Source organism: Nilaparvata lugens, chromosome 13 (assembly GCF_014356525.2).
Source record: "Nilaparvata lugens isolate BPH chromosome 13, ASM1435652v1, whole genome shotgun sequence".
NCBI classification, from domain to species: domain Eukaryota; kingdom Metazoa; phylum Arthropoda; class Insecta; order Hemiptera; family Delphacidae; genus Nilaparvata; species Nilaparvata lugens.
This window is the reverse complement of record NC_052516.1, coordinates 19,385,689-19,405,378: the sequence shown is the minus strand read 5'-3', so window position 1 is coordinate 19,405,378 and position 19,690 is coordinate 19,385,689. Positions and strand designations below refer to the sequence as shown.

The following is a 19,690-nucleotide window of genomic DNA, read 5'->3' as shown; positions in this document are numbered from 1 at the left end:
ACTAAATTATTTTTTAAATATTTTTCCAATAAAGGTTGATTTTCTGGTCAAAATTTACACATTACAAATTCATCACTGAAGCAAAATATTGCAAGTTTCCTCCTCATACAGTAGAATGGCATTACGATTTATGAGATATTTATTATTGTTATTCTGACTATTCTCTTCCCAATTTATTGATTTTTGTAATATTTTTCTTATATTTTAAACTCATTGGAGAGAGAGAAAAAACTCATTTGGAGAGAGAAAAAACTCATTCTGGAACAGTTGGCTTTCCTGCATTTAACCTTTTAATTTTGGCAGTTTGATTGTAATATAGTTATTTTGAAGGCAGTGCAAAATTTCGAAGATGAAAACCGTTGACATGCAGACTAAAAATGGTCTGGTATTTTAGCTAGTTTTGTTATTTAGAATTAAGATATTCTATTCTCTCTAGTCAAATGAAGTAGTTTATAATATCGGAATTCCATCAAATATATCTCTTATATTCCCAAGTATTCTTGTACTTCTATTTTAACTTCATCTAGTCATCAGCGTTGACAGCGTCTGCTGTAAAACTTGTTGAGATTGGTAAGAGTTTTTTTTATCTAATTCATATCTTTATATGATTAGAAATTCATTTCATCATCATATTGCTAATAAATTTATCTATTTTGGATTTGTTTTTCCAATTTAATATTTGAAAAATTGATTTTTACAATGTTGTAATCTGTAGGCCTACCCTATGAAAAATTAACTTAAACAGTACCGTACCGTACTAGAATCAAAAATTTTACTGGCTATAAAACAAGATTACAAAATGTAAGCAATAGGTTTAGTCAATAATATGTAAAATATTACAAGGTAGGCTATATTACACGATTTACACATACACATTGAAATATTCCAGGTACTCATTAACAGAATAGAAAGCTTCAGACTTGAGCCATTTATGAACAGCAATACAAAACGTTTTCAATGGTAACTGCTTAACATTATCTGTTAGTAAATTAAACATGCGAATTTGTGGATACTTATGACTTTTTTAGAGTTTTAGTCAATCTAACTGTAACTTACGTCTAGTTATATCATTATTATGTCTAGTGTAATAGACACTGAGTACTGAGTACTAATGAGTACTGTACTACTCAATGCTGGCCTCCTCTTTTTTGTTGATTTAACCTAGTCATTTTATCGTTCAACTATTCATTGATTTTCAACAATATGACAAATCAGTTCCATATAAAAACATTTTGTTTTTTCATTCTAGTAAAATATGAAATAGTGGACTTTTAAACTGATAACTGTATATAATTAATGTAAATATTTACATTAATCATGGAAAGGAAAATCAGTACACCAGAGTCTCATGATCATAAGCAGGATCCACAGAGTAATATGGCGTTGCGTACTTTCATCAGAGAGAACTATGATGTGAAAATGTATTTTTCCAACACATTCTCTTGCATGCCATCTCATAAAACACCGCCACCGTCCTCAGTACGAAATACGAGACCATTCAATCCTTTCAATCAGAATCTGAAGGAGCGGCTTGAAAATGCAACATTCAGCCCAACGGTTTTCGAGAGAGTTCTTAGTCCAAGAGAGGTGGGTAGAATAGATTTTCTATTATTTGTATTTAGGATACGATTTTTACTTGAACTATTTTTTAATAAGTCAGGTTGATGAAAGTCTATTTGGTTAGTTAGGCCTAGGCCTTATATTGAGAATGAAAGTATAAGTTCATATTTTTGCATTCAGTAATGTCTCGTTTCTACAAATCTTAAAATGTTGTTGAGGTACAGTATTTAAATCTAAAAAATTAAACTCCAAATCAAGATCTCTAAAACTAAACTTGTAAAAATCATAAAACACGTATGTTGGTAATGTAGAGACTTATTCACATTAATTTATCATACTACTATTGTAAGCTAACTGTAATGCCTCATTCATGCACTGAGGCTGCGGTTAGCATAACAGAAAATCGGCGGCTCGACAATTTCATTCAAATTTGCGAATAACAAGTTTCTTGAAGAATATTAGAGGTTGATGTCTGAGTCAGATCTTTAGAGCCTATTAGTTTTGAAAAAGTAAAGTATTGGATTACCATAAAAATTATCACATTCTAGTAACTATTTCTTCATAATTTAAAACCTCAATGTAAAAACCAATTTTATGAATAATTTTGTTTTTTCATACAGGTGTCAAAAACAGAGCTAAGGTGGAACATAGATGATATATCAAAGTGTAATCCGGCCAATATTGATGAAGAATCCCATGTTGATGGCATTGATAATGAAGAAACTAGAGAGGATGTACAGGAAGCTATAGATAAGTGAGTATTGAAATTGTAATTTAATTGAAATTTATTTACAAAAAGTGATTCACTCTATTCAATACGAATTGAATTTTGTAAAATTGGTGAATGTCAACGTGAGTCGAGGATGGTGAGTCTCCTTGATATGGCTCTGTGTGATCTGAAAAAAGCCTTCGACTGTGTGGACCATCACATTCTACTCAGAAAGCTGAGTTTCTATGGTCTAAGTGACTCGGCCTTTTCCATCTTGGGCTCATACCTTTCTGGAAGGACTCAGCTTTTCTCCCACGATGGTGCAAACTCCCAGACTCTTCCAGTGACTTTTGGTGTTCCTCAGGGATCCGGTACTGGGGCCTACACTGTTCATAGTCATGATAAATGATCTTGACGACCATGGTTCCACTCTGATGTTTGCGGATGATGCTCTTAACAGTCATCGGGTGCTGTACTTCAACAGGTTTTGGAGGCATCTGCAGAGCATCTTTGATCTGCCACTTCGTGGTTCCTGGCTAATCGATTCCAGCTGAATGAGGACAAGACTCAAAGGATCATCTGCAGCTTATCACGAGAACTGCGTGAGCCTCAGGATCCAGTGAAGCTGCTGGGTTTTGTCTTGGACTGCCAAACTCAGCTGGAACAGTCATATACAGAAGGTAACCACCCGACTCTCCCGTATTTGCTCAAGATGAAGGGCCTGGTAACTTAGAGGTATCTTGTAATGATGTATCAAGCTCTCTTCCATTGCCACATCACCTATGGATTGCTCCTGTGGGGTCATTCGGCAGGGGCTGTTGATGTCCCGAAGCTGCAAAATAGGGCTGTAAGAATCATAAGAGGCAGCGACCATCTTGCGCACTGTAAGCCCATCTCTGCTCTACTTGGTGTACTGACGTCAGACATTACATCCTCCTCTGCTTGGTGTATGTCAAGAGGATACAGAATACTCTGGCTGTCTGTAGTGACATCCACTACCAAAATACCAGGCGCCGTGAGCTGCTGGATGTCCCCAGGAGACGCCTCCACCGATCACAATCCAGTTATATGATTTCTGCCATGAAATTCTTTAACAAACTGTCTCCTGGTGTGAAGCAGTTGGATGAGATCGCCTTCAGGAGAACCGCCCGGAAGCTGCTGTGTCACAAGGCATATTACTGTGTAAATGCATTTTTCTTCTCAGCTTTTTCCCACTCAGGTAGAGTCGGCGTTTCTGGTCAATCGCTTCCAGGAGTCTCGGTCATGGGCTTCGTTTGGTGTTAGTCCCTTCTCTGCTCAAGATTTTGTAGAGAAGGCAGTAAGAGACTAACACCAAACGAAGCCCATGACCGAGACTCCTGGATCGACTGACCCGAGACGCCGACCCCACCTGAGTCGGAAAAGGCTGAGAAGAAGAAGAAAAATTCAGTTTGTGATACAAAGATTACGTAAGATAAAAGATCAATCAAATAAGTTGATCAACTATTACAGTTGATAATACTTTCAATATCGACATGGAACTATTAAACTCAATCTATTTGTGCTTCAAACAGACCCTAGCGGAGCACGGGTTATCTGCCAGTCACAACTAAAAACTATTTACACTTCTACAGAATTTAATAGAACAGTATTGTTTTTCTCTTGCTCCATTATTGTTTTTAATGAGGGAGTTTATAAGAACAATCATCTATGAAGTTGTACTTACTTATAGACCTATCACGGTTAAATTTAATAGTCGTACGTGCAACCGGAAGCTAGAGAGGTTTTTTAGATGCTTTTTGTGTAAATCTGAATATTTGTAATCGTTTTTGGCAGATATTTTTCTCAAACGAACATGCCCAGTCCATGGAATGTAGTGCCGAGGGATTTCAGTTCGCCAATGACAGGCACTCCAGGCTCGGTTTGTAATGCTCCGAAAAAAGATAGCATGATGTCATCAACTCCGAAAAAGTCAGGATCTGAACAGAGGATCAAATTTGTCACCAATGGTAAGTTGAATTTCAATAAAATCCTGGTTGAATTCAATCTGTAGTACAAGGTTTTATAGAATATTGTACTTGAGAATTTTTATTTCATTCTAACAATATTGTTTAAAAGGAAAAGTGAGTATATGACTTTTCTATTAATCAAACAGTAAAGTATAGATCATACCAAGAGTAACAGTAGAATAATAATTGAATATTGTTAATGTCCAATCCAAATTATTCATTGATCAATTCCATTAATGCATTTATAGATCTCATCAACTACTAGAATTCATCTATGATACTACAGTGTAGAGTAGAACTCATCAAATATTTTCAATCAGTATGCTCTTAATTTTCACTTTGGAATTATATTGTTCATTTATTTTACAAGCAAACAATACACATTTATTATATTTTCGTACAAGACTGCAGTTTCGTAGATGTGACAAAAAACTGTGTTTTTAAATTTTAGTAAACGTAATTTAAAACTACAGTTCACTGCCAGATATGACGAAGAAAACAGTGCAATTTTTTATGTGAAACACTATGTGAACGGAGGGGGGTTGTTTCTTCTCTTCTATAATATTTACCAAAATTATGCTATCAAATCTCTAGTTGAATCCTTGATTGGTTGGGAGCTTTTAGTGGATTCGTTCATTCAAATGCACAGATTATCATCATTATCATAAATTGTCACCTATTATAGCAACTAGCAACTACGAGCCAGGAAATTCAATGAAAAATACTAATAAAATTCAACTTCAGGTTTATTGAACTCTAAATAAATAAAACGAATTAATAAAAGTCAGGTAACATGTCAAATTTTCAAACAGAACAAAGTTATTCAACAATCGATTCAGGTCAATAAGACATACTCAATTTTTAATCTATACATTTTGGGAACCTGCTAACTTGCTGCATTTAAATTTGGGCCTCGGTCATTCTATGAAACTAAATTATGAGCTTAAGAAAAACAACAAAAGTTCGGCACTCACCATTTTAACAATATTCAAACTTGGACTCTTCAGAAACACTCACATACGCTTTAATAAAACCCACTATACTTGAACTCACACGCACAAATTATTTCCTGATTCTACTCCTACTAACTCTATAAAATTTGGTTTCCTATTCAACTAGATAAAAATTACTGATAACTGAAAACATAACAATTTGTCCCTCTGAATGGGAAATGGGCCCATTCATAGGACCGAGGCTCGCACACCGTTACATGTTTTCCCAGTTACGTCTCAATTCGAACTGTGGCCCTTTCACTGAAAATTATTCCCCCTCCACGAGCGTTGAGCATAACTTCCAGTGGAAAAGCCAAAGCTGCAAAAAGGTCAATGCTCTACAATCTTCAAATACAGTGGCTTTTTCGACATGAAATTGAAACTGTATTTGAAAAATGCACGAAAATTGCTTTAATTTTGACAACTAAGCAACAAGTTTGCAAATTCAAACAAGGCAGAGTCAATTCTCACACTAAAAACGCAGGGTTCAACATACAGTTAGAATCAAAGTTCATTTCAGTTCAAAAACCTGAAAAACAATATAAGATACACAAAAACAACTACAATAATGCCCACTCAATATTCACACTATTACAACTACTAATTAAAATAACTACAATTATATCAGCTTGCATAGTTATAATTAGCTTTACATTTTGTAAATTTCTAAATTCCATACATTGTATATTCAGTTAAGATTAAATTTAGCTTATCCTCTATTATCTTCAGCTCAACTCCGTATTGTTACTCTGTTTTGCAGCATGCACTCAAACAACGTGGAGCCTACCACCAAAACTACCCGATCATATAGAAGAGATTCTGAAGCCGTATTTCAACGTAGTCAAGGTAATAATTTGATTTTTATTCATTTAAGAAAAAAACTTGAAAATGGCTTGAAAGCCAAAACTAGTTGTTTTTTCAATTCAATTTCAATTTATTCACAACACACAAAAATACAATGAGTAAAAGCACTATACAACAAATCAATAACAATGATATTAACACATTAAAAGACAATAAAATGATGTGTGCTGGAAGGAAGAGGGGGAAATACCTTGCCAACTATAGTTTCCCATGTAATAGGCAGGTAGGGTATAACTGGAAGGGAAGGGTGTGTGATAGGGAAGTGGAAGAAGGTAGGTAGATAGGCATGGCTGAGAGAAGGGAAGATAGGATGTAAACATTTATATAAAAAAGTTTCAAAAAAGGGGTCCTACTAATTAATTATTTCAATATGAATTATTCAAAACGATTAAAAAAAATGTGATACCAATCTAATGTGAACGTTATTTAATGAATGACATGGTAGTTGAGTATCGAGCCAACTAGGAGTAGATTTGAGTGTTGTAGTAGTTATTGAAGCTATTTGGATAGCAAACTGTTCCTCTATTTCAGTTTGTTTCAATTTCCCGTGTGATATCTCACATTTAATATTACTAGTAGTTCTGTGAACAGAAGACCTCGCGCTCAGTAAGTTACATTGACCTGTTGTTATGTTTTCTCAAAAATTAATAAATAATTTATCATTTTAAAATGTCTAGAAAAAATCCTTAATAAACATAGAGCTTTCTGTCCTATCGTACCGTGACGTGTCGTCCCGGAATGTGAGTGTGAGCGCTGTTATCAGGTCTGGCTGCAACTGTCTACAACGTTGATGGAAAGATACATTTTCAAGATGTTCGATGTTCTTGAACGGGTAGAATTATAGTCTACTAGACAGCTGATTTATGATGAATAATTATTCTATAGTCTGATTTTTACTCTAATATTGGCTATGAAGGAGGCTCCTTTCTCCTTTTATACGTTACTAGCAAGAACCCGTGCTTCGCAAGGATCTACTTTAAAACTTGATAAAATGAAAACTTGACGTAATGAAATTTTGAAGAATTGAGAATAGGCCTATAACCATCCTTGGTTAATTTAAAATCTATAAGCAAAATTTCAAGTTAATTAGTCCAGTAGTTCAGACGTGATGATGCGTCAAACATAATTTTCCTATCCCGTACGTGCATAAGCCAGCTTTTTACTTTATATAATTAGTATAGATATAGTTAACGTCTGCAAGAGATAGGACTGTGGAACAGAATAGTGGTGAAACTATGATAGCGCCAGAAGTGTCTCAAACACAATAGTAGGTACTACATGAGCTTTTTGAAAGTGATTTGAAAAAATGTTAAAACAACAGAACTGAATCCTTATCATTCTACCTTCATTCAGAGAGGCTTTTGTTTGAGCCGAATGGAAATCTATTTATAAAAAATGAATGTCTGTTTGTGTGTTTGTTTGTATGTTTGTTTGTTCCCTGTAGACTTGAAAACTACTTGACATAACGGCATGAAACTTTGAGAATATGTTGTGTGAATATTGGGGATGGTTTCTGAACAGAAATTTTAATAGGGGGGCTAATAATAATTATTTATTAATCCATTTTACAGACATATGTTTTCGAAATTTTCGGCCGAGCGGCTACTGAAGAACGAAAAGATGATCATGATTCAAGATCATATTGTGATAATATGATTTAGCATCTAAAGTTACCAGCTGTAATAAACATATCACCCTGTGATAAATTATTGTGTACTGGTATTAAAACGGTAGTTTGGAGTTGAAGTGTAGTTGATTGGTACCAGCTGTTGATAATGGTTCCTTAGAAGACCTATACAAATAATTATCACTCCCTTATCATTGAGAAACTGGAAAATGTTGAAAAAAATTATTCACCTAATGAAAGAGAGTATATATTGTATAGTATATATGTATAGTATTCATATTGCATTCTTTAATTACTGGAGAATGAAAGAATAATTTACCATTTTTTGAATTTAGCTTAGCTTATATTCATCCTAAAATGGAAAGAATATGGAATTCTGTGTGATTCATCGTACATCGCATATTTCCTGGACCATATATCGGACCAGATTTCTGAAAATCCTTTCGTAGTGGATGTTTTGAGGCTACAATAAACAATTGTGTGAAATTTCATGTTTTTAGGCTTAGTAGTTTGGGCTGTGGCGTGATTTCAGTTTGTCGGGGCTTAGCCTTTTAGATATAGGTAGAAGAAGAAGAGGAAGAAGAAGAAGAAGAAGAGAAAGAAGGAGAAGAGGAGTAAGAAGAAGAAGAAAAAGAAGAAAAAGAAGAAGATAGATTATTATGTTGCTTTGGCCTGTGATCTGTATAAATGTCCTGTAACAACTAAAGGTGCGTCCACACATGCCGAACCGAACCTCGAACCGAGCAGCAAACCGTGCATTCCTCCGAACATCTTGCCTTTCAACGAACATGAGCATATATGTTTCATAATGTTAAAAATCAGCTGTTAATCATTCGCCGTACCGCACTCGGAACCATTCGCCGTGCCGCTTGCCTCTGTTCTAACTGCTTGCCTCACCTCACTCCGAACGCTGAACTTTTCAGCCAATCAGAGCCCTCAATTACAATTCGCCGTGCAGCTCGCTCCACAATATTTTGGCTATCCATCACAAGTGGAAAACATGCGAACATGAATACAGAAGTATGGGCAATTTTTTATTTGATTAAATTCATGTTTTGAAGAATTCATTGTTACGAATGATAAATTGATAGGAGCTTATAAATATTTTCTAATTCAAATGAAATAACTTCTGAAAAAAATAATGATTTGATAAATACCAATATTGAATTATTGTTGACCAAGAACTCAGTACATCGACAATTCATTCAACTAATTCTGTATTGATAAAATTATAATCGTTTTCTCTATTGATAATCAATTTCATCAACTAACTGAAAAAAGTACTTTAATTTCCATGAATTTATTAATAGAATTATATAAATCTAAAGTGTAGGTCATATCTAAATTCACAAAGAGTTCGATTCTTGTTAGCAAGATATTCAATGCAGAAATCATTGTTATTTTACTAAAAGATAGGATAAAATGAATAGTTCTCTTTCAGGGGGAGTTTTGACAACCCACAAAACTCATTTTTCATTCAAAGAAATAATATCAAAAAGGTGCATAGGACCTTACTTTTTTGTTCAGCTTGCCAAAATTCCCCTCATTTCAATATTAAAATTTTCGACTGACTGAACAGTGAGTCAATCATTCTATCAAGGCGTGAATAATTTTGAAATTTTAATTAAATGAAAATGGTAGAGAATAATTATCATGTAGATATCAACACCTTTATTTAAAGACATATTAACTGCATGCGTTTTCATATTGCCGATACATCATTGATAAAACTGTAGACGTTTATTTAGCAGTCTCAAAAAACTGTTCTAGCTGAAAAATTAATCATACATGCCACATGTAGGCTTATACATTGCATCAGGAAAACGAAGTTCAAAACTATGGTTTTCCTAAACATAAGTTTTTGAGATAATTTCTTTGATGCAGCTGTTTCACATTCACCATTATAATTAAATTATACAGAGTTTGTGAAAATAAAAATATTTATTGATTACCAAAACAATACTATTATTATATTAATGATAATAGTTAATTATTAAAACAATACTTGTATATCAATAATAATATTATTATTAAACATATTTATCAACTATCAGAACAATATTATTGAGGTTGAGTGGAATCAGGTAGAAAGCAATAATAGAACAGATGTTCTTTTTTGAATTTCTATCATAATTATTCTATTATTTCCATTGATTAAAACATATGTTAGAATATCACATGTCAATAAATAAATATTATCTCATTTCCATATGGCACTCACCTTACCATGTTCATAGCTTTACTTAATAGAATCCTTTTTCATCCTTTGAAACCCTTAGAGGCAAAATATCTCAAAATCCGTTCTTAGTGCGCGTCTAGCATGTTTGAAGAATATTTGTGCAAAGTTTCAAGTCTGTAGGATAATTAGTTTGAGCTGTAGTGTGATTTTACATCGAAATTTTCGAAAAATACCCTCTCCTGGACCCCCCTGTGCTCCTGATTGAAATTTTTCTGCATACATCTAATTTTTTTTTGTAGCTGAACAAAAAAGTTCCTCATGACTTTGCTGTGCAATCAGCGGTTAAAAAGTACAAAATTTTGGGGGGGGGCTCCAGCTCCCTCAGGGGGGCAAATTTCTGAAAATCCTTCCTTAGTGGATGTTTTCAGGCTACCATAAACAATCGTGCAAAATTTCAAGTTTTTAGGTTCAGTAGTTTGGGCTGTGGTGTGATTTCAGTCTTTCGGGGCTTAGCCTTTTATAAGTATAGAGAAGATAAATTATTTGCATCCTATTTAATAGTGCATAAAAATGCATTCAATGAGGCATGCGATTTATAGTCTACACAGCTGCTGATTTTTTAAGTTGCATTGAGATATTGAATTGCATGTGTCATGGCATGCGTTTTTAATCCACTCGACAGCTGATTTATGAAGGAGGCTCCTTTTTTCTTTTATATTATCCTTGAAATGCAAAATTTCCAAAAACCTTGTATATACGTCGACGCGCAATTTCAAAAGGAACATACCTGTCAAATTTCATGAAGATCTATTACCGCGATTCGCCGTAAATGCGCAACATATAAACATTAAAACATTAAGAGAAATTCAAAACCGTCGACTTGAATCTTAGACCTCACTTCGCTCGGTCAATTATGAAATAGATACACACAGATCTAGTCAATTCCACATTTATTTATGGTACAGAACTATGGTTACATGGCCACACAGGTCACATCATTAAGCTGACTAAAAAGTGAGAATTGATCTTCGTCTGTGATATGTGTGGCCCACACATGGTCGTGTCCCATAAATAAATGTAGAATTCACAAATTCTTTTTGTTTTTATATCATTATGGAACTACAATACTGACTCTGGATTTATTATTGCATTTATAGTGTCTTTACTGCATTGTGCTTGCTTGTGATCTGAAATTATTTTACATTCTGTTTTCCTGCAGTTCAACATTGTTCTTAATATGTAAATTTTTCTAGGACGATGATATGGTAGAAGCAGACGAAGAAGATAGTAGTATAATGAGCATATCCAACTTGAGACGAAAACTAGATTTCACCAGGAATCACATTTCTCCTCATCGGTAAGTAATGCCTCATTGTTAAAAGAATTAGTTTCTTCCTCATCTGCTAAAATTAGGATCTGATTTATTAGATGTAAGAAAGAAAGTTTGAATCCTCAACTCACACAACAATCAAAATACTTGAAAGTTTGTGGTTTCTCTTAATTGGAGCACAAGGATATTTAACAGACATACTAAAACGTATGATTACGTTGACTTTTCCATTCATGACCCTTGTTCTTATCCTTATTACACCATTTATTCTCATCAATTTTTGGTCTTATGTTTTTTTAAAATCTATCACCCTCATTCGCACTGATTTCTGTAAACTGTAATATTATTTTTTCTCTTTGTTGTAGTGAAGGTGATTTAGATATTTATTTTAAATTGACAATTCAAGGATTTATATATTAATTCCATATTAAACGACTTGATTTCATATTTCATATTAAACATGTAAAAATTTGAAGTCGTTTAATTCAATTACTTCTGAATTATTTCAACGTGATTACACTTTCAAGTATAGTGGGTATGTATGACCAAACTTCGCCACGTCAACAATTATTACAAGCTATTGAAAATTCTATTCTTAATTTGTTTGTTTTTTCCTATCATTCAGGTTTGATACTGACGACAGTATGGGAAGTAACACTAGTTTGGATGAAGTTGTAAGTTAATTTATATTTTTCTACCTATAATCTATTCTAAAATATTATTCCAGTAACTATTATAAACTTTATTATATTTATTAAGTGGATATATTATTACTTGAAAACGATTGGTGTTAAATTAACCTTGTCATTTTTAATTTAATTGCATTTTTTTAACATTATTCTCATTGTCAATTTCGATTGGGAGCTGAATGAATTTTTTCGTCTCTATAAATTATGCTAAATAGTAATAATTCATTTCGTACTATAAATATATAATTAAACAAGGGCAAGAAGAACGGCCAATGAGTAATTTCGAAGAGGTATCCTGTGGCCGCACAAGCACAAAAAATAATTTTTATTATTTTGTTTACTTATTATTTATCAATACTAATTTATTATTATCTAGTATCGGGGACCGAGCTTCGTTCTGGAGTAAAAAAGCTTAAAAAATTTATTACGAAAGAAGAAATTATAATAACATTCATACAGAAATGTTCTATCTAATCACAGTAAATTGAGATTAATTCCCAGAGGAATGCAAAAATTTCCCTCACAAAGGCCCAGTTGCAGAAAAGCCGGTTAAATTTTAATCCTGATAACTTCACGTGAACTAAATCAGAGAAGACCGTTTCGAAAAGATGGATCTACTGGAATTAATCAGGATTGAAAATAACCCGGCTTTTTTGCAACCGGCACTAAGCACCTGACTGAATTATAAAAGTTCAACAGCTGAGTCATAATTTTGACACAGTCCCACACACATGAACTCGCTCACTCACTTCCATCACCAACAGACGACGAAATAATTATCATCTGTTTTTCCAAGGATGAATAATAATTATACTTTTAATGTCCTTCAGCGAGTTTTCCCAGGGATAAGACCTAGTGCAATCGAATCTTTATATTATAAACCTACTATGTTCTGAATTTCGTGGGAATCGTTAGAGCCGTTTTCGAGATCCGGTGAAATACAAACATATAAACAGAAGTTGCTCGTTTAATAGTATAGGATTGTTATATTATTTTAGTATTCTATTCTGTCCTTGGGCTGTTAATAATATTCTTGAAAATTGTTTGTGAATGTTTCATAAACTTGTCTATGTTTAAATTGCAGGACAGATATCTTGGTACGCCATTACCTATGGTTTCATCCCCTGATGTATCTCCGATTCATAGTTCCAAGATTAGGAAAAGTGACTCAAGTCGCAGCTCATGTAGCAGGCTCAATTTCACACAAGACATGAATGTGTCTACATTGCCCGCTGAATCTGATGGTAAGTACTTATCATTTCCTTTAATTTTATCGTATTTCACACTGTCTTCAGAAATGATGAGGAACTTCTCCATGATGAGGTGAAAAAATTATGTACAAATATTGCCAAATCCACAAAAATCAGTTTATTTAAAACCAGACTCGAGTTTCAACGCCATACTTGGCATCATTTGACAATATTTGTGTAATCACTTTTCCTCCTAATTATCGTATGTTTACTTCTTTCTTGTTCAATTCATTGTGCCGTTATTTTTGTTCAAGCATTAGCTAAGGGTCGAGGGCTTGATTCACTTGATAGTGTCATCATATTCATCATTCATTTAATCTGAACTTGATCTTGATAGTACTTTTACCATAATAGTGCCTGGTTTCACCAAGCTCGGTCAAGATATTTGAACATGGTCAAATCGCCTATGCTTCACAACGAGTGCACTGAACATATGATTTCTATGAAGATAGCTCTTATTGATAATTCCAGTGCACTCTAGCATATCCGGTTCTACCATATTAGAATTTCTTGGTGAGCTTCGTGGTTTGATTCATATTCCCGAGCTTGGTGAAATAGAGCATGAGTTGTTTAAAATTATGTGTGAATTGATTAATTATAAAAGTGAATCATGAATTCCTTCAACCCATCAAATTCCTTCCACCTATCAATCTTAATAGAGATTGGTAATTAGCTTCAGTTATTTATTTATTGGATATAGCAAACAATACAATTGTCGGAAAAGAAAAGATAGGCTATTGCCCAAAACTTCTTCTTCCTTTAGCACTACAGTCCTATGTGGACCTTGGCTTCCATGACAATTCCTTTCCATCTGTCTCTATCACCAGCAACTCTCTTCCATCCCCTATTTCCCAACACTCGCAGATCTCTCTCCACATCTTCCAGCCACCTTCTCTTTGGTCGCCCTCTTCTTCTTGTGCCTTCAATTCTTGCCTCCAATATGGCCTTTGGCAACCTTTCTCTATTCATCCTCTCAAGATGTCCAAGCCAGCATATCTGTTGCGACTTAATGAAACGTACAATATTTTCCCTTCAAAGTATATTATTCATCTCTTCATTACTTCGAATGCCCCAACCTTCAGCTGCTCTTATGGGTCCCCATATTCTCCATATGATTTTTCGTTTCAGAGTGAAGACTCTGAGAGCTTTCACGTCATTCATTAATTCCAAAACTTCTATTTCCTAATTTTGTCTCAGATCGTCCAAATTTTATTACATTTAAATTTTAAACATTCACGTCATTCATTAATTCCAAAACTTCTTCTATTTCCTAATTTTGTCTCAGATCGTCCAAATTTTATTACATTTAAATTTTAAACAGTTATGACACTGTTTCTGATGTGGTTAGATTTCATTTCAATTACAATTACAATGATTTACAACGTTAGTGAAAAAATGATGTATTTCAAAGTAAATAAATGTACGGTAATAGTTATGAATATTATACTGCTTCATTAATTCAGTTTATGTTTTTGCAACTCCTCATTTCTAACTGACTAAGAACTACCGAGAAATTCTGTAGAAATACTATTATTTCAAGTTCGATTCTGTTTTCTTATAGGATGTAAGTTTTAAATAGTAGTATTACAAATTAAATGTTGTATTACTAGTATAGTAGTAGTATATCAAATTAATAGTAGTAATATTGGGGCACCAAGCTTCGCTAGTTATTTTTTTAATGGTAAACAGAACACAATTCTCTAAAATGATCATGTTTATATTTTACAGCTGGCTATACGTCAGCTTATGAATTTCAGGGATGCGATATTTTGATTTTCCACAGAATCACTTGCTCACTTTTAACTATCCACAGACGACGAAAGTCTCAGCTGTTTCAGCCAAGGATGAATAATTATTGTTATCCTTTTAATGTCGTTCAGCGAGTTTTCCCAAGGATGAGACCGTTCTAGTGCAATAGATCTATGTTCTATGTTCCAACTTTCGTGAAAATCGAGAACCGTTGAACATAAATAACCAGATATAAAAATATAAACAGATATACAGAAATTGCTAGCTTAATATAATAGAATTACAAATTACTTTGTGTTTTGCAGCTCCTCATTTCTGATTGACTATGATCCACCGAGCAATTCTTTAGGAATAGCCTTCTATTATTTCAAGTCCTGTTTTTTTCTTACAGATGTAAGTGGAAAATCCGAAGCAGACACCTCAGAAATGTCACTGATACTCTGCTCGCAGCGAGCGGATGAAAATAACGACGAGTTCCTTTGTCCGTTACCATTAACTGTTACCGCAGAACTACCCAGCCAGGATACCGGCTACCATACCGATGTAACAGGTATGAGCGGTTCCTGTTCTCAGGGTAACAACAGTCAGGAACTGGTATCTAAGGAAAGTAACGACGTGACTTATGGGTGGTCGGGATTTACGCATCATTTGGAAAAGGCGCAATTGGATAAACGCCATGCAACTGCTGTGTCCACGCCAACAAAATCAAGCAAACATAACCTATAACGAATGTAAGTTTTAGTACATTACTAATTCAATTGTTAAGATTTGTTACTCTTGTTGTTTTAGTTGAAACACTAGATATGATTAGGTTTTGATAGGCTTAGTTGGTTGATAAATATTCTGTCCCATCTACAGCTCCAAGTACCTAACCTAACTGAAGTAAACTAACCTAACCTAACTAAAACAAGTTCAATATCAACTCAATGTGAGTTGATACATGTGAAATAATGTTGTTTCCATACTAGAAAAGTCCAAATTGGTTGATAAAATACAGATATACAGGTGCCAGCAGATATGCTCCTCTGTTTACAGGTCAAGTAACTAACCTAACCAAAGTAAATACCAGTAGCCTATAATTGAATTGTTGATATTTATTACCCATAAGTTGATACATTATAAATCATTAGGTTTTGGTATTAAAACATAACAGGCTAAGCTAGTTGGTAATTAAGCTGCTCTGTTTACAGCTTGCTTCAAGTATGTTACCTAACCTCACTTTTATAACAGATTTAAGGCTAGTATGACTACAATTTGAATGTCAGGGTTAATAAATTGAGCAAGTAGTGAGTAGAACCATTTTAAATTTGAATAGACTTTGATATTGGATCAGGGAAATGTGGGTATTAGACTTACCTACTACTGATCTGTTCATAGCTTTGAGAAGGCTACTCAACTTTTAAATATATAATATATTTATTTGAATAATGTTGCTTAGTGTTAATCCACACTCTTAGCTCTTGCATCAAGTCACAGAATAACAATATAATAATTGTTATTTACTAATATTGCAGTGCAATTGAATCTTTTGAAAAGACTAGCCCACAATATAGGATATTTGAACAAATCAATTGCAATTATCGATGTTATACGCCACACTTCAATCAAACAAGTAATACCGGTATCAAGTAAAGGTTTGGTAAAATTATTATCTTTAAATTTTTATTTACTAGGCTATTTGTTGTGAGACTCATTACAACCGTAGAATTCTGGTGGAAAATATAGTTGTTGACCAAGTCTGTTGTTCAATCCCAATAATATTCATATGATAGTATTAACAAATAAATGAATAGTCAAATAAATACAACAGTTAGAGGATAATTATGCTACATCTGCGTTTTGCTCTACCACTACTGATTTTTCATTTGTCAATTATAAGCTTTTTGAATCTTCTGGAAGCTTGTGTATAGCTGATAATCTCAAGGTGTTTGCCGTTTCAAAATATTCAGAAAGGCTTCTATCAAGTAGAAAACAATCAGTGTCAATCGCTTTATGAAAGTCAATAATTTCAAGAGTTTTAGCGTGTTGATCACATTTTTTGTTGAAACTTTGTTGATGATAAGCTGCTTTATGTTTCATATTTTCAATCGAAAAACGGTGGTCTAAATTAATTAGAATCTGGATTCTCGGATTAGATTCTGGTGGATTTTCTCGGATTAGAAAAAAATAATAATTCTAGACTAAGCTTGACCACACAGTTTTGTAATATACAGTCACTACGGTATACATCACATTTGCTGCTGGAGTCAGTAATTTTTTTGACTAGGAATTTTGTGCTAGATGTTTCATTGGAGAGAGAGAGAGAGAGAGAGAGATAAATTTCGTGCAATTTGTCACAATATAACTTGCTGACAATTTTTGGGAAATTAATATCAGATTGCGAATTAGTGTAATAAGCAATCACTGCTAATAGTTTTAGCTTTTTAACGGTGATCGAGTTTTTGCAACAACGTGTTACATAATCAATATGAAGCTGATCATTTATTGAGTGCTTCAATATGAATATCTTTCCTGTTCCTTTCTCAATCATTAATATTATTTATGTATCGGTAAATCGTAAGTGTATGAATGAAAGTTAATTTTTCGCTCCAGTTTTCAACTCACTGATATTTTTATATCTTATTGAAGCAAAGTGTTACTCCAATTGCACGTGTAGGAGTATACATATAAATATCACTAATATGATTAAGTTCTATCAAATGATAGAAACCCTATAAAATTTCTGTCTTACAATTTGACTAACTTCAAAGAGTATATTTTTCTATGTTTAAGTTCGACCTATGATTGACACACTTACAATTTCAGTCTTTCAAATTGACTGGACTTTTTGTAGGCTTGAAATGTTTGAAAAAATTGTGATGACAAGAGACTGATCCTATTACCTATATTAGGTTTCATTTTCAAATTGGTCTCAATTTTAAGTGTTTTTAATGGTAGCATAATTGGCTTGCTATTATTTTATGTATTATACTATTTGCATGTGGGTTTCCAGTTCTTATTGTAATATTAATTTTTCATATGGTGAAAAATTGTTATTTTAAATTCATGATTTCCTGTCACCATGTTTTATTTCTCACTTGAATTATTATTTTTTTACTTTCATTTCTTATTCATTGTTTAATATGACATATTACATTGTGATAATAGGTGAAGTGTGAGCTGGTTTCATTTCTCTTTACTTTTTTTTAATGACTATTAAATTTCTCACTTCAATTTCCACCACTTAATTTTTTTATCTATTAATAAGTAAGTATGTGATAAAATAATAAGTTTGAGCTGGTCTCACTTGTTATTCAACTGCCTTACAATAATAATGTTTTGCTAAATTAATGTTTCAATTTGATAGGCTAATGACTTTTTGTAAATATAATATTTTGACATTTTAGGAATTATTGAGCTTTTAATTGTATTCTATTAGATGCTATGTGCCATAGAACTTACTGCCAGTGTAGGATGAGTTAATATTTTAACATGGAGAGAAACATTTTATAAATTTTCATTGGGCATTATTTGTTTATATAGATGAATTAGGCTATTCATAATTATTGTTAAAAGTGTGTATAAACTGTACAGTAGTTTTATTATTGTTTAATGGGATTGTAGTTGAATTTGTACATGTTTAACGTTTATTTCGCCTTCTATTGTTTATTTGTGTGTGAGTCTGTGGAACTAGTGTTGATCAGCTAATTGTAGTCTATTTATTATTTATTTTAGTTTAATTATAATTAGCTCAATAGTTTTGTGCTTGTAGAAGTGTATTCTATTCAAGGACGCTTTCAATTTCAGTCAATTTGACTAGACATTTTTGTAGGCTTGACATTTTTGAAAAAATTTTGAAAGCAGTTTTTTCCTTGAAAAATTCAGTAATTGCCTTGAAAATACTAATAATAGTTAGATGAAACACCCACTTTGTGTTAATATTTTATTATTTGCCAATATTGGAATTCTTACATCACTTCTAGCGTTATTATACTTTTTGAGAATGATTTCCATATATATACTGCCATTTAGACTAGAAAGAGATTATTTACAAATAATCTTATTAATTATAATTTTTAAATTGAAACAGTTAAGTTTGCTTGCTGTTAATTGATATTATGATCAGAGATAATATTCTATTGTATATGTATTTTTATGCCCTTTTATTTCATTTCTATTTGAGAAATGTTCAAATTTTATCAGAAATTAATGCAATATTCATGCAATTTTAGGCTAATCTTAGCGAATATAAATATTATAAAGAATTACACGTTTAGGATCAAATTTAAATCATAATTACTGTTGAAAAATTTGTTATAATATTGTAATCTGTTGAAATGTTTATAATAATTGTTTTTAAACGGAATTTTAAATTAGCAATCTATCAGCAATGTATCAGTGAATGAATGTTATGTATGGAAATTATATTTGAGATTATAGAGTTAGTATTTTAGTTGAAAAATGTTATTATTTTATTTAGTTAGTACTGTATCTATCCAAACCCCTATTTTTCAAAAAGGATAATAGTTACTAGAAATCTGGCTTTTATTTTGTGTCTACTCTAGTTTTATGTTTATCCTTCAGTGTCCAGTTGATTTGATATTCGTGAGATTCGAATTTATTCAACCTTTAGGTTCACTTTCTACAAAAACATTGAACTAAAATTCCAGTTTAAACCATAAGCTGATTCAATTCAAAACACATAATTATAAATGCGACCATACATTGATTGAACGGGCTTAATAGTTGAACCAACTTTGGAGAAAGCGACCCT

The 19,690-nt window shown here is 32.8% G+C and overlaps 1 protein-coding gene across 1 annotated transcript; it reads left to right on the top strand.

Moving 5' to 3' along the window:
- The first annotated feature begins 1,254 nt into the window (after window positions 1–1,254).
- On the top strand, window positions 1,255–19,041 carry LOC111050709. Its single transcript, XM_022337060.2, has 8 exons — window positions 1,255–1,587; window positions 2,181–2,314; window positions 4,085–4,257; window positions 6,010–6,095; window positions 11,173–11,276; window positions 11,875–11,923; window positions 13,023–13,182; window positions 15,329–19,041. The coding sequence occupies exons 1-8, from the start codon at window positions 1,318–1,320 to the stop codon at window positions 15,661–15,663; spliced, it is 1,311 nt and encodes a 436-aa protein (XP_022192752.2). The 5' UTR covers window positions 1,255–1,317; the 3' UTR covers window positions 15,664–19,041.
- The last annotated feature ends 649 nt before the right edge of the window (window positions 19,042–19,690 follow it).